This window comes from Onychomys torridus, chromosome 18 (assembly GCF_903995425.1).
Source record: "Onychomys torridus chromosome 18, mOncTor1.1, whole genome shotgun sequence".
Taxonomy (NCBI): Eukaryota; Metazoa; Chordata; class Mammalia; order Rodentia; family Cricetidae; genus Onychomys; species Onychomys torridus.
Window position 1 is genome coordinate 35717321 of NC_050460.1, and position 15973 is coordinate 35733293.

The window sequence follows — 15973 nt, forward strand, 5'->3', positions numbered from 1 at the left end:
GAAACAAAAACAAAAAGGTTGGCTTGTGGCTTTCAACAAACAAACTATGTGGGGTGATACATTGTGTACTCTCATAAATAAAATTTGCCTGAAGATCAGAGGATAGAACTAGCCCTGGGTTAAACACAGATGCCAGGCAGTGGTGGCACACACCTTTAATCCTAGCACTTGAGATCTCATGCCTTTGCTTGGGAAGCACACACATGCCTTTAATCCCAGGAAGTAATGGCTGGGCAGAGAAATGTATATAAAGCATGAGGAGACGGGAACTAGAAGCTTGTTAGAGGTAAGATATGGCAGCAGTTTGTTCCTTTGTCTCTCTGATCTTCAGACAAATTTTTCTAGGGTACACAATATATCACCACAACCGTGGGTATCATTGGAGTTAGGTATGATGCCAGAAGAGCGAAAATGATCAGCTGTCAGAAAAGTGAATTGATTGGCTTGTCTTTTCCTCTGTTTTAGTTTTTTGATCATGTGAAGACTGGGATTGAAGATGTTTGTGGACACTGGGGTCACAACTTCTGGAGAGACAAGTAAGAGGCCTTGCAACATTCTATCAAAGTGGCTCTGGGTCACTCTTGGAAACAAAATATCCCAGCTGTGCTGTCTTCCAGGCTGGGAATCCTATGTTGTGTTACTGTGTGTCTTTTTAAGGCGACACTTAGCTATAGACAGGCGTAGTGATATATACTCATGATCCCAGAACACTGGAGGCTAAGGTAGGAGACTCTACATGAGTTCAAGGTCAACGGGCGTGGCTACTTAGTGACAGTGCCAACTACAACAATGTCTCAGCTATGACAGAGATATAAACTTGTTACAAATGAGGCAAAAGTTTGTTTCTCCATGTGAATAGCCAGAAGTCCGAGACTCAGGCTTGGCCTATGAGAGCTCCTCCCAAGGGTAGAGCCACTCACTAAGAGTTGCCTCCATGCTTGCCCTTGGGGAAAATTTGCTCCTTTGGTGTCACCCATTTCAGGCTGCAGGATGGAAGAAAGACCACTAAAAGACAAGACATCTTCTGCCGCCTCTAACCAAGGTCCTCAAAAGTAGTCAAACAGCTTTTCCATGCAGATCCCATGGCTAGGGTCAACCTTTGCGGCCATTCCTCACCAAAAAAGAACCAAGAGTCCCAGTCAATGAGTTAAAAGATAAGGGTTCCATTCCTCTCTATTCTGACATAGAAGGGGCATAGGAAAGGGAGAGAGAGATTCACAGCACCAGAGAATAATAGTAAACCTATTCAAAATAGTAGAAAAAACATGAGCTTACATTGAGGGATTCGTGTACCTGAAAGATTACATTTATAGAAAGTACTCATGAGTTCAGGCACACACACACACACACACACACACACACACACACACACAGAAGAATTTACTTTTTTTTTTTTTTTTGAAAAAAGGCTATGTGTGGTGGTCAGATACAATTTAATACCCATCTTCATGGTTGTTATAAATTGAGATGGGAACAATCAACCAGACAGGGTGATGAGATCAAGAAGTGAAGGGATTCTGATAGCTACATTTAAAACATGGGGTCTAGGATCCACCCCTCGCCAGCTAATGTAAGTGCATGGTGGGTATCCTCTCCTCTGGCCACATTTGGTGCTATCCATAATAGTTACCAGAAACAACCAAGTGTTGGGAACTGGCTAATGCTATTGTCAGACTCCTTTTTTTTATAGAGAGATCTGTGAGTATTTGTGCACCTCTCACTGGCTAGGCCAGACTTCTGAGAGAAGCAGAGTTTAAGCTGGAATGTATGGTCAGAGGGACATGTTCTAGACTGTATTAAAATATTTCCTCTTGTTTTTTTTTTTTTTTCCCTAACTTGGTCACAGAAATGTTACACTACTACTCACTCATTGATATCCACTTGGCTACTTGTTAATCTATGTATTTAAAGTGGAAGAATGTTGAATGGTTCTGTTTGCTCATACGTGTAGCATGGTGCTAGTCTACATAGGATGTATATGTCACAGAGTTGTATATGTAAAATTATATAATAGAGTCATATATTAAGCAGGGGTGTGTGTGTGTGTGTATGTGTGTGTGTGTGTGTGTGTGTGTGTGAGAGAGAGAGAGAGAGAGAGAGAGAGAGAGAGAGAGAGAGAGAAGAAAGAGGGAGGAGGGGTGAGCTCCTTAAGGAATTCAGTGAGTTACAAAGACATTAGTATCAGAGCAATTACAAAGCTTATAGCACTGTCCATGTTCACACATGTTAGAAGGTCCCTTGAGCTTAGCCTTATTTCATAAATCAAGGAAAGATATTTTTGTACAGGCAGGATACCCAGTTAACCACCTGGGAGCACAAGGTAATAAAGCAGACTAAACCTGAACTGTAAAACTCAGAACAAATTGCTATTGCTCTTGTGAAACGTACATTTTTTTTTTCTGCCTGCCTTCTCTCTCCCACTTTGCTGTACACCCTAGGAATTTCCTCACATAGCTGGGCTCTTCTATGTGCTGAACCAATACAACAGACTTTCTTCTCCTCTTTTCCCATTATTTTACCTTCTTTCTTTTGACCCAATCACCTTTTCCTTCCTATAGACTCCCATCAGTACCCTCTCAACGTGATGAGTGAGAGGCATAATGCAGACTAGCAGGTTTCCTTTCAAAAGCAAAATCAGGTTTCACATTCTGCATCCAAATAGGGAGAATGCATACATGTGTAAGCACACACTAGGTCAGCAGCCCCTGGGCACTATTAGGAAAAAGAGGTGCTGCCCTATTTGGCTGTCTATTGTTGTGAGAAAGACCAGGACCTGAAGCAATGTGTGGAGGAATGGGTTTATTTCATCTTATAGCTTGCAGTGGACTCTGAGGGGGAGTCAGAGCAGGAACTCAAGGCAGGAACAGAGACCATGGAGGAGGAATATTGCTTCCTGGCTTGTTCTTCATGGCTAGTTCAGCCTGCTTTTTTTTTTTTTTTTTTTAATATCACCAGGACCACCTGCCCAGGGGTGGCCCAAGCCACAGTTGACTGGTCTCTACCAGATCAGTAATTAATCAAGAAAATGATTTTACAAAGGCACATTCTCAGGTGGGGTTCCTTCTTCCTTGATACTCAAGATGATGAAAAATCCTAACCAGTCCAAGAAAGGGGAGGCTGTGATCATGTGGGTTTGAAGCGGAATTCAGGTGAAAGTCAGAGGAGGTACATGTGTCCTGTGTCTCAGGCAGCTAGTGTTTCTGAGGTCCATGGATGTCTTGTAGGCAGAACTCCCAGGGAAGCCATAGCTGTACTGTAAACAATAATAAGAACAGTGCAAACATTTGGCTCGTATTTGGAAGCAACTGCCAAATGACCTTTTATCAGGAATGAATAGTCTTCATTGATCCACAAGCATTTAAGACTTCCACGTTCAATTATCACACCAACTTCAAAGCATTTTCTTGGTTGTCATGTATACTGCACAATCACCAGAAAAGTGGGTATGGGAGGCTGGGTGTGGACACACGCCATTTTCAAATCACTTCTGCACATGACCTCTTTGGTGTGTACAGAACCAGGGACACTACTCAAAAGAATGTACAAAAAGAAGCCATAGTCCGAACATGTTGGATATCTTCCCCTGTCCTCCCAAGCCCTGGTGTGAGAGAATCTCATTGGCCCTGGCAGAGAACTCTTGGGGCACCTGATCACTTGAGAACAGAATGAAAGGTGACACTGCTCAGGCCCAGCAAGCAGAAGTCTCACGATGTGAAAGAGAACACCTATGTGGAGCTTGGCAGTGGGTTGGGGAGGGAAATAAGGCAATAAGAAAACACACACTCCCCGTGCAGGAGAGAACAGCTGCCTCTCCCATCCCTGTTCACTCTCCCGTTTGTTTATCTTCAGGAAATATCTAAAACAATAACAGTCATATGAGAAGCACTAGAGACTCGGAATTACTGTTGACAACCCTGGCTCTGAGAGCCTAACACAAAATTCAAAATGAACATTGGAAAGAGTAGGCCCATCTTTCATATAGTAGTGGGTCACTCGCACAGTGTATGCAGGGTAGTGCTTTAATTATTCAGATCCTTCCAGTATTTAGAACAAAGGACCAGTGCCAAGAAGGTTGGTTAACGTTGGTTTTATTCATGGCACAGGTGTGCCAGTAAACTTCTTTGGGTTGATGGTGAATCAATGCTATATATTTCTTTCTTTCTCAAGGAACATTTATTGCCATGTTGTTATACTCCTATACTGGCATGTGGTGTTACATAACAAGTCGTCCCTCAAAGCCAGTGGATCAAAATAGCAGTCATGTATTATTAAATTGTGTGAGTCAAGAAGCTCCAAGTGGGCTGGACTAGAATGGGCGGGGCTTGTCTGGGCTTGGGCTTGGGCTTGTTGCTGATGCTGTGGGTTGGATGGCAGTCGGTTGATTCTGCCAGAGCTTGTCTCATATGGTGGGGGTAAAATAACTACTTCATCCATATGCTATTCACGTTGGTTCATACCACTTCATAGATATGATGGTGTGTGGCTATGATGATATGGGCATACAGGATCCAGGCTTCAGTCATAAGCCTCTTTTGGTTGTTATGTCAGTAGGAGGCTAGTCACCAAAACAAAGTAACGTTATTGATCCCAGTGACTAGGAAAAAGGCAGGGGTCATCTAGGCCATGGCAGAAAGCTATTGCTCGGTTTTGGCAGATGTGGATACAGGAAGGCCCTGGGGCCACTATACCACACACGCTTACACTGTGCCTGGCTTAGCTCTCAGCGTGACGATACAGTGGTGGAGTAATACTGTATAATATATATACTACTCCCTGTAATACTGACTTTCCATTTGACTGCTAGGAGACAGGCTATAAGATGAATAAGAACATTACACATCATGCCATAAAATGAGAGCTGGTGTGCAGAAAAATACATCTGAGAAGTGAGAGAGGAGATGGAGTATAAAGGAATGTCCAACTAGAACAAGATGGAAGTAGCTGCATTGGGAGCATAGGGGGCAGAGGTCTGGCTTGTGGAGGTTCTTTTGAGATAATTACTACTGAATGTTGTTGAGAGACAGACATAAAGGCTATATAAGAAAACATTCCTGGTAGGTGAATATAAAGATCCTCAGAGTACAAGTGACAAGTGTCAGAGATAGAAAGGACCCCACAAAGAGTCACAACTGAACTGAAGGGCAGACCCACACTCAAGCACCTCAAGTGTGTACCATTGTGCTGTTACTCAGATGACATTTCAACTAGAGATGCTAGTTTCTGTGCTAATACACTGTAGGGTCAGGGACACGTGTTAAGTGCCCAATTCAGTGTCAGAGTCCAGAAAAATAAAATCAGTGGCATCCGGGACCAGAGTTATGGCACTAGAGGTGGTGAGAAACGATCACATTTTTTTATGCATCCATTTGATGGCAGAACTTAAAATGATTGCTCATTGAGAGGTATGGAATGCTACTTCATTCAGGGCTGCCATAACAAATTTGTATGCAGTAGGTAGTTTAAACAACAGAAATGGCTTGCATCACTTTTATGAAGAATATAAAGTCAAGGAGCAGGGTGTTAACAGTGTCCATTCACCTCCAGAGCTCTAAGGGAAGGGGGGTGCTGGTGTTTGCTTGCAGAGGGCTGTGCTCTCTGTGACTCCTCACACTTGTGTCTCTGTGTGTGTCTGTGACTACGTCCACCCTTCTTACCCAGAGTGCCAGTCACACGAAGTGGAGCCCACCCTAATGACTTCATCTCAACTTAATCACATTTGTGAAGATCATATCTCCAAATCCAGTCTCAGTCTGATGCACTAGGAAGTAGGAATTCAGCCTAGGGACTTTTGCTGGGACACTTCAGTCCATAATATGAAATATAGAAGAGAAAGATTATACAGGACACTGAAGAGTTTAACCTGGTGGAGGTCAGGGGAGAGCTTGGAAGATTGGTTCAGTTTGAACACACGGAGTTTGGAGGCTTGTTAGTTACACTGTATATACATGCATATATCTGCACACATGAAAGTACATATAAAAATATACACATGGTAAGATCAGTTTAACTTTGCTATGTTTTTACTCTGTTTTACATTTAGTCAATGAGTTCTATTCATTAATTTAAATTCTGACTTTACTTATGTATAGGTTTAAGAAATTTGATGACAAATACCTTCGGAAGCTCCTGATTCGGGAAAACCAACCCAAGTCTAGCATCGTGTCCTTATATAAAAAGCTTGAGATAAAACATGCCATTGAGATGGCGGAGACTGGGATGATAAGTACCGTCCCCTCGTTTGCGTCTCTTAAGTGAGTATCACTTTGCAGAGGGAAGCTAATAACAGTAAGGAGGCACTGGTGTGGTTTTGAAACCAGTGATAGTAATAGTATTATTAGAATAATAATAGTATTGTTGGTGTAAGTCCTTAGGTGGTGGCTTAAGATCTCAGAGCAGAATGGGATTTGGTTAGACAACAGCTCTGGGTGAATAGTATGTGTGTCATATTTATGTTACATTATGCTCTATGTTGTGCTATATGATAATGGCAAGTCCAAAGTTGCAGTCATGTTTAGGATCCCCCTGCCATTGTCAAATTAGCCTTGGGAAGTTCAGTACTGGTTGAAAGTGAGTTAAAAAAAATCTCTCAGTCTTGTCATATGGAAGGTTTGCTACTGTGAGTATACACAGAATGCAGCTGTTTCCTTATTGACTATTCACAGTAGCGTGGTTAGGCTTGGAGGAAACAGGCATGGACTCCAGCTGCAGTGACGTGGCTCTGGCTGCACACTGGGAACACCTTGGCAGTGTTAAAGACTGTAGAGGCTGGCATGTCACACTCCACAAGAACTCAGTCCCCAAGCTGTGGTGATGGGACTTAGTAAAACACAGCTAACCAAATTTCTATTTGAACGGACACTCCTGCATTACTTTCTGCTAGCAATAATGAATCGGTAACACTGTGAGTCATTCTCTTAAAACTAATCACATGAGAAGCTGGCTGTGGTAACTCACACCTGTAGTCACAGTGTACTGGGGCGAGGTCTCAGGATGGTGAGCTTCAGGCCAGCCTGGGCTATGACACAAGACACTGGGGCTGTGGGGAGCATGATGTAATAGCAGACCCCGTAGAAACTTATGCACAGTTAAACTTATTAGGAATGATTTTTACCATGGAAATAAGTTTCAGAAACTTAATTATTCTAAAACTGAGTATTTTAAAAATATTTAGAATGTTTGAAAACATTGAGCAATTCCTAATTGTTCTTTTTTTAAACTAAAATCTTACTGTGAAGTAATGATGTTACAGCACCAAAGAAGAAATTCAATGATTCAAAAGGTAAAATACTTTTCCCTCTTAAACTTTTACAGTGATTGCCGTGAAGAAAAGATAAGGAAGCTCACACCAGGTGAAATGGATGAAATTAGAGAGATACTATCAAGGAATCTCTATCAAATCCGTCAGCGGGTAGGAAAAATTTATGCACCAAAATACTTATTTGATTTTGGCTGAAAACATGCTTTCCAGCTGAGAACTGTAAATAGATAACCTCCATAGCATTACCTGCCCCTGTGAGCACCACACGGGGCATCCTTTCTTGTTTTCTCTGGCCCCATCCTGGAGACTCTCTAAGTTCTTCTGGACACCTTCCTTAGCTGAAGCACCAAAGGCCTGGGGGCTCTGTTTGATGCTTAAGTTTTAAAGATGAGGAGTGATGTGCTGGCCAGTTATGAAGAAGTGATCTGATTGTTTTTATATCTGAAAATACTTGTAGGGCTGGGGCCATAGCTCAGCAGTCAAGAGGGTGCCCTGCTCTTCCAGAGGACCTGAGTTCTGTTTCCAGAACCCATGCAGGTTGACCCACGATCACCTGTAACTCTGGCTCCAGAGAGATCCAGTGCCTCTGGGACATCTGCACACATGTACACATACCCCCACATAGACACACACACACACACACACACACACACACACACACACACACACACACACACACACACACACACACACACACACACATACACACACACACACACACACAGACACATAAATAGGTAATAAAATACAATCTTAAAAAAGTCTTATCGCTTGTACTGCAAATGTATCAATTTTGTTTTAAAGAATTTCTTTCTTCATATCTTCTGAGTCATTTCTTTCACTGTAGTATTCCCACCGTTAACAGCCTATTCTAATAACATGCACATTATATATTAATAATATGTTAATGTTTTGGAGTCTTGCCGTTTTCTAAGTACCATTTAGCATACTGTTTTTCTTGACTCCTTTAGTCCTTCCCGGTGCTAGGTGTTATTGTTGTCTCCATTTCACAGATGAAGAAACTGAGGCACACTCAGCTTGGCAGAGATCATCCTCATTTCTTCAGCGTTTACCCCTGTAGACTCAGCAGACATTGCATCAGGCTGTCACCATTTCATCCGTGTTAGGTTTATTCCACCCCCTTTCTCTCACTCTTTCAAGGACGGCAGCCTCTTTAAAATGAAACTGAACAACAGTTGTTTCCAGGATAATTTGGGGCCACTACTACCAAGTTCCACTTTATCCAACATTATCCCACATTCCATCCATCCACTCACTTCAGACTTTCATAGAACAGATTCTGTGCTCAGGCCATGGCCTGGGTAGTGTGTACAATCTCTCTATACTTAGAGCCAGCCTCTGCTTCCTGCTAGCTGGCCCACAGCCTCCCATATTTCAGTGTTTGCCAAGAATCATCATACCATCCCAGCCCTATTCTAGATCAGATAACACATGGGGTTTATGCAGTGCTGCCAACTGAGCGCTTGCTCTCATGGTTTTATTAGACTCAGATGTCTAGCTAGATAGGAAACTTCAGGAGACAGAAGTAGAAGCCACACTGTGTCACCTTTTCATTGGCCTGCAGGACCTAGTACATTTCGGGATGTGAGATATTTCCAAGACTTCCATGCCAATTCTGTCAGGAAATGAACTTAGGTATTAATTATGCTGCATGTGGTATGATCTGGGTGGCCCTCATTTAGAGGTGATAGTTGCTGGTGGTGACAGGATATCTCCTAATGACAGCCTGATATTAGTCCGAGGATGTGGTGCCACCAAGTGTCAGGGTGACTCATTCATGTCAGCAATCTCTCCACTCAGTAGAGATTGTGTTTGAAAATGATTTTTGTTTTACTATTAATCACAGCTGGATGCATAGAAGGCAGACGAGGTGTTCACAAATTAAATTACTTTTCTAATTTACTAAGCTCACACTTTGCAATAAAAAAAAAACCCAAAACACTGATTTGCAGAAGGATGAATTCTTCCAAAACTGAGTGTTAAACTTTGAGACTCTGGATTTCAGTTTTGGTCTTGTCCCACCGAGAAACTGACTTCACGGATGTAAACTCAAAGAAAAGTGAAGTTTTAAGTTGAGGAGACATGATGGATTGTTTGGTGGAAAAAAAAAATGCCCTGTGTGCCTTGTCATTTCAGACCTTGTCATATAACAGACACAACCTGACAGCAGACACAAGCGAGAGGCAAGCCAAGGAGATCCTGATCCGCAGACGGCACAGCCTGCGGGAGAGCCTCAGGAAGGACAACAGCTTGAATCGGGAGCGCAGGGTAACTGTTGCCTTCCGGAGCACAAGGACTCCAAGGGCAGAGGCCTCAGCTGTTCCCCTGACCAGCTGACAGGAAGGACCTTTGGCTCTGCTGTTTGGATGGCTGCTGGAGGCCCATTCCCAGCTATCCTAGGGTGGAATCCCTAATAAAGTCATTTTACCATGTGTAGAGTCGCGCTCCTATAGCCACAACTACTTGGAAGACTGAAGTAGAGCTGCTGGAGGCCAGCCTAGGCAATAGAGTGAGACATATCTTAAGAAAAAAAATAATAGTTAATTCCTTTCTATTATTTCTTTTGTTTTTGTTTCATGTACTCAAAATCTTCTGTAACACAGGCTGGAATTGAACTCACTATATAGCCAAGGATGTTTTTGAACTCCTGGTCCTCCTGGCTCTACCTCCAATGTGCAGGGTCTGTAGGCCTACGTTACGCTACTTGTCTTATATTCTTGCCAGTCTTAGACACATGGAATGCACTGTAGAGTAAAATGTATAGATTCCTATACTTAAGATTCTTATGCTAGTAGAGAAGAAAAAATATACATTATGTTATAATTGAATGCAGTAAGTGTTTTGGAAGGAAAAATAACATGTTTTAAAAACCAAAGGAGGAAGCTGGCAGACACAATCAAAACACAGTTTTAATCAGAATGGCTAGACCCATTTTGTATGAATGGATAGTGATACAGTGACATGTGTAGACCACTGAGATACATTCTGAGGATGTGTTGTTGAGTGATTGTGTGGTGTGAGCATCGTGTGTGTATAGACAAGGAGAGCTGTGCTGTTGCTGGGTGACAAGCTCCAGAGAACACTGCTGCACATTCCGTTGGCCTTTGACAGTCATGTGGTCCATGACTACATTTGAGTCTTCCAAGAATAGGTACCAGGGTACAAACTGCTGATGGCAGGCAAGTCTCACCTTCCCTGGAAAACTACAGGAAGCCCAGAGTGCCAGGGGATGTGAGCATTCACAGTGCAATTTGGCCCACAGTCCAGCTGCACAGGGACTTCTCAACAGATGAGGTAAACCATGGACAGGACAGAGTCAGTGACTGATATAAGCATGGAGGGCTTTTATTTTCAATAACATTCTGTATTGGATCACCAGAAGTATTCGAACAGAAGACTGTTCTATGTATGATATGCAGCAGCAACCATTAAACACCAATTCTAGAAACCAAAGACAGAATCTTAGTAACTTGATTTGGTAACAATGTGTTATTCTGCCATTTTAAGATGAATTGAAATAAGTGAAACTTAAATGACCACATTTTAGTGTATGTTCTTCCCCAGATATTCCACATCTTACTTATGAATAACCTCTATGGACAAGGATGTCAGTTTCCTTTAAGAACCTGTGGCTTTCACACCTTCCTAATGGCCCTATTCATTTTCCTCCCTTTCTATTGACCTGCATTGGGTTTGGAAGGCATTTGGTTGTTGGAAGCACAATGGTTACAATATCTAGAAAAGTAACTTTGGAATGAAGGACAAAAATTATATTTTAAAAGTCTAGTTTTGTCACCAAGTTTAGCTTCTAGTTCACAGTAAGTGGCATTTGTGTCTTCCGAATAACTTTTTCCATTTCTTTAACAGGCCTCCACTTCAACCTCCCGGTATTTATCCTTACCTAAAAATACAAAGCTTCCAGAGACGCTCCAGAAGAAGAAGAAGAGGATTTCAACTGAAGGTAATGCTTCTATCTAGGGCAGAAATGCTTTTCGGTCTGTTTGCTAATGCTGAGAAAAGAAAACATTCTGGTTTTCTTAATTAAGGAGGAGCTTAATCATTGTGAACCCCAAGAAGCAACAATCTCCCTTTTATTAGACTTGTGACCTTGTTTAATGGGTCTCTATCCATATTATAAATAATCCAATCACTTGCTTTTCACAATGATCTTTTAAGTACAGCAAAAGCAAATCCATTGACTGCAGACTTACTAAGCTGTAAATGCAAAGTTATAAATCTGAAGATGTATAAACATTCACACTTGTACAGTAATACTAATGAGTTTTCTTAGAATCGAACATCGATGGTATTTCTCTGTTTGACGATAATCTTCATGCACACACACAAGCTCTTTTCTGTAAATTCCAGAACTACATTAGGATCCGGTTTTATTAAAAATATGGGATGTAACCATTTAAACTCCTTTGCTACCTCCCTTGTTTGTTTATGGAATTCACCAAGATGGGAACCGTCTACAGGTTGCTTGTGACAATGGAGGCAGGGGTCAGAAACAAGAAGTCATGGAAATGGAAGGCACAATAGTAACTATTAGTAACTGCCAGTCTTGTTACCACTGCATGCCTGCAGAAACATTCAATTCTAATCATGCCAGCTAGTAGACAAGGGATGGGTCCCATCAGTGACCCTCCCATGAACTCCAGCACCCAGACCTGGCTCTAAGGTCTAATCACACTTCTTCGCTTTGCTCAGGAAGTTTACATTGATACTTTGGTCCTTCTGTGGGCCTGTAAAGCAAATCAGAAGCAAATCATGTGAAATTCCAGAAGGGAAGTATCTAAATATCAGAAATTTCATAGTTTGCTCGCCAGTGTCAGAGGCGGAGCTAAGCCCTCTTGCCAGGGATCCTGGGTGCCATGAGAGCAGAGCCAGAGCTTCTCAGATTGAATAACAGCCCCAGTTCTTACTTGCTAAGTGTTGGACCTTTAACCTCACTGTAAAAGTAGGAGGGTGAGATGGAGTCAGTGGGCGCATGCATTTAGCTTAAAAATGAGCGTGGGCACATTCTTGTGACACAGATGTTCAAGGCCACTCAGGGGGGTGTTAAGAGTGAGCCTTCTGGCTTCCTTCTTCCCCAGAGCCCCCAGGAGAGGTTGGGACTCACTGGGCTTCCACTGTGACTTGGGCTATCTTGGTGATGCTCTGCTTGTCCACACTGCTCTTCTTGTTCTGTGACAGATGGCCACAGCAGCGACTCAGACACAGATGCCGGGACCACCGTGCTCAATTTGCAGCCTCGGGCCAGGCGCTTTTTGCCAGATCAGTTCTCCAAGAAAGCCTCCCAGGCCTACAAAATGGAGTGGAAGAACGAGGTGGATGTGGGTTCTGCGCGAGTGCCGCCCAGCACCCCTCCAGCACCCCGCAGTAAAGAGGGGGGCACCCAGACACCAGGGGTACTGAGGCAGCCCCTGCTCTCCAAAGACCAACAGTTCAGCCGAGGCAGGGAAGACAGTCTAACTGAAGACGTTCCACCCAAGCCCCCACCGAGGCTGGTGCGAAGGGCTTCAGAACCCGGGAACAGGAAAGGCCGCCTGGGCAATGAGAAGCCATGAAAGAAAAAGGCAAAGCAGGCTTGGCGGGGAATGAGCTAGCATGGCTGTGGCTTGCTACTCAAACCTGACCAGCTGTGGAATCCATGTAAAACCATCTATCTAGAAACATCCTCTGGGTGGTAGAGTCAAGCTACCGATTCCCGGGAGGAGCACTTATCTATCCTAAGAAGAGGAAAGTCAAAGGAAGGAAGTTCCACAAAATGACTTTTGCGACTTTTGGCCAGGAAATGTATTCTTTACAGGCCTGAAGGAAAAAAAAATATATATATGTGTGCCTTTATTGAACTTGAATGACAGAACTTGAAGATTTTAACACACCTTTGTTGGTGAAAATTTTAATATATTACAAATACGCCTCGGTTTTTATTTATGAAAAAAAAAATGTGTTTATCTGTAGCGACCGTGTTTTAAAGGGATGGCACTGAAAGTGGTGAGAACATCTTTCCCAGGGGGTGAAGATCAGCAGCTCCTAGAGGTGGGTCCTAAGTTCCAGCTCCCACCTGACCCATCCTGAGCTGATGGACCACTCGGTGAAGTACAAGATTGCCTATAGCAGAGACCTTGGTGTGTAGCAGCAGGGCACTGGTTGAAGTGTGTAGACAGATGAAACCGAATAGCTTTCAGGGTGTATGTAGGTTGGAAGTCTTCTGTGTAACAACTTTGAAGCAATGAAGGTCAGATGGCTCTTAACCTGTTCCTGTGTTTACCATGGCTTTGGAGTAATGTATAATCTCCACCTCCTCTTTTTTTTCCCCCCACTAGGTACAGAAAGAAAGATTTGCTTGAGCAAAATCACTTCATAGTGTTTATAGATTTGGTGGCAGCTTCTGAGATGTCCCTCCTGTGAGGACCTCTTGTGGCCAGTGGGGAGACAGGGCAGCAATTACTGACTGCATGATACTGGGAGAAAAATGGGGGTGGTGCCTTTTATATGCACCCATGATCACCTGCTTTAATAAAATTGTCCTGTAGTACATTCAGAGCTCTGAGCTGGGAAGGGTGAAAACGTTCACATGCCTTCTTCCAACGCTGAAGGAAATGGGGAGTCTTCGGGTTTTAACTTTTGGTGAGGAAGCACTTTGGAGAGAAATCCTACTTTTTTGCACTAGTCTATAATTTGTTACCTCTTCACCTTTCGATGATGTGGTGACTTCAATTTGTCATTAAAAAATCAGATTCTATTCTCTGAAGTACTTTTTAGGAGTATGGCAGAGAGAAACAGTGGGACACAATCATTAAAGATTCATATTTAAATCAATGTTTTTAAGCTGTAGATTTATTGACTTGTCATTTGTTTTCTGAATAATTATCCCTTAACGCTTTCCTGGGTTGACATTTTGAATGAAGCCACTACTGTAGTTTTTATTGAGTCCTTTCGGCCACAGCAAAGGATACAAAGTCTTTTGGAAGGGGTCCTCCTTTACTTTTCTGTTACTGTCACACAACACTGACCAAAAGCAACTTAGAGGAGGAAAGGGGTTATTTTCAGCTTATACTTCCGGGTTGCAGTCCATCTCTGCAGGACGTCTGGACAAGAACTGAAGCAGAACCTACAGGCTTGCTTTCAGGTCTACTTCCTTCCACAGGGCAAGGCCCACTTTAGAGGTGGTGTGAGTCACAGTGGGCTGGGTCCACCCACAGCACATCAACAATGACAATCTTTTCAGACGTGGCTGGCCGCAGGCCAGTCTGATAAAGGCAATTCTTCAATCGAGATTCCTTCTTCCCCGGTGACTCTAGGCCATTTCGAGTTGACAACACAAGTTAGCCAGGGCAGAAGGGGAGGACATGCCTAAGCAAGACAGAATGGTTCTGCCGCCCCTTCTCCACCCGCATCAAGGTGGCCCTTGTTGAGTTTCTGTCGAGAGACGGCTAGACCATCATGTGAGATGGGAAGTCAGCACCATCCTTCCCCAGCTATCCCAGACGGGTCCATGGAAAGCTGTGTAAAGCACAATTGGAAGGCTACATGTTTAGAACTTTGTGCCAAAAAAGAAAAAAAAATCTCTATTTTAAAGGACTATATTTTTATAAACCATGTATTCCTTCTGAGAAGAAATTAAAGTTTTCATAGGTTTTACTATAGAAATAGAATGCAAAAAATGTTATGTTTATTTTCAAAAATACATAGCCATTGGGCATCGTGATGGTAAATTCATGACTTCTGGCAAGGAAAGTGGGAGTTGAAAATAACCTTCAAATAATTTTTCTGGTTTTCTATATTAATAAATATTACAAAGAACAATACCTTTTTGAAACTGAAAGAAGCAACATGAAATAACATGTTATGACACTTGAGGCTAAATAGACAGACCAAATTCAGCTTTCACCAAGGAAAACATCACATAAGATATTTGAGTGACATTGTGTAAATTTCAGAAAAGGAACACCTAAGCAGTTTTATCTTAATTATTATCAGTGAAAATTTGTTCAATGACAAAGTCAATAAAATAAATTTTATGTTAGCCTTTCCTCTGTATTTTCTTCATTTGATAATTGGTTGATTCCACTCACCACAGAAAAGGGTAGTAAAGAGATGAAATTTGCTGGGTGGTGGTGACACACGCTTTCAATCCCAGCACTCGGGAGGCAAAGACAGGTGGATCTCTGTGAGTTTGAAGCCAGTCTGTTTTACTGAGCAAGTTCCAGGACAGCTAAGCAGATACACAGAGGAACCCTGTCTCAAAACAAACAAAAACAAAAACAAAACAAAGAACAAGAAATGAAACTCTTCAAGTGCACTAACCATTCAAAATTCCGAAGTGTAGAAGAGCCTCCATCCTTAGTAAATGACTTCCTTTGTCCAAACATCACCTGACTGGTCAAAGTTCCCTAGGGCCTGGAGAATTCTGAGAGTTCTCCTGACCATGGTAACAAATTGTATTTGAACTGCCTAGACATGAAATCCAGGCCTTGATGCTCTCCGGCAGTCAGCAAGTGAAGAACACTTGGCGCCCAAATCCAACACTTTAGAAACTACATTCTTTGCACTTGCCTCCAAACGTGCGAGATGGAGTTTCCCTCATTCTTTTGTGGGCACTGGGGGTGTTTATTTGCATATAAAGTGTAGTCAAGAAGTTGTCTTAGCACACTTTGCATTTGTTTGGGTTAAAACTGCCAGTTC

At 42.6% G+C, this 15973-nt stretch overlaps 1 protein-coding gene across 1 annotated transcript in view; it reads left to right on the top strand.

Moving 5' to 3' along the window:
* The window catches only part of Slc9a2 (solute carrier family 9 member A2), an 83161-nt gene extending 69054 nt beyond the window's left edge, over positions 1–14107 (top strand). Inside the window, exons 7-12 of the mRNA XM_036168452.1 lie at positions 466–536; positions 6090–6251; positions 7312–7408; positions 9416–9547; positions 11147–11240; positions 12476–14107. Coding sequence (XP_036024345.1) covers positions 466–536; positions 6090–6251; positions 7312–7408; positions 9416–9547; positions 11147–11240; positions 12476–12849 — 930 coding nt within the window. The 3' untranslated portion in view covers positions 12850–14107. The remainder of the gene's footprint in view (positions 1–465; positions 537–6089; positions 6252–7311; positions 7409–9415; positions 9548–11146; positions 11241–12475) is intronic.
* The last annotated feature ends 1866 nt before the right edge of the window (positions 14108–15973 follow it).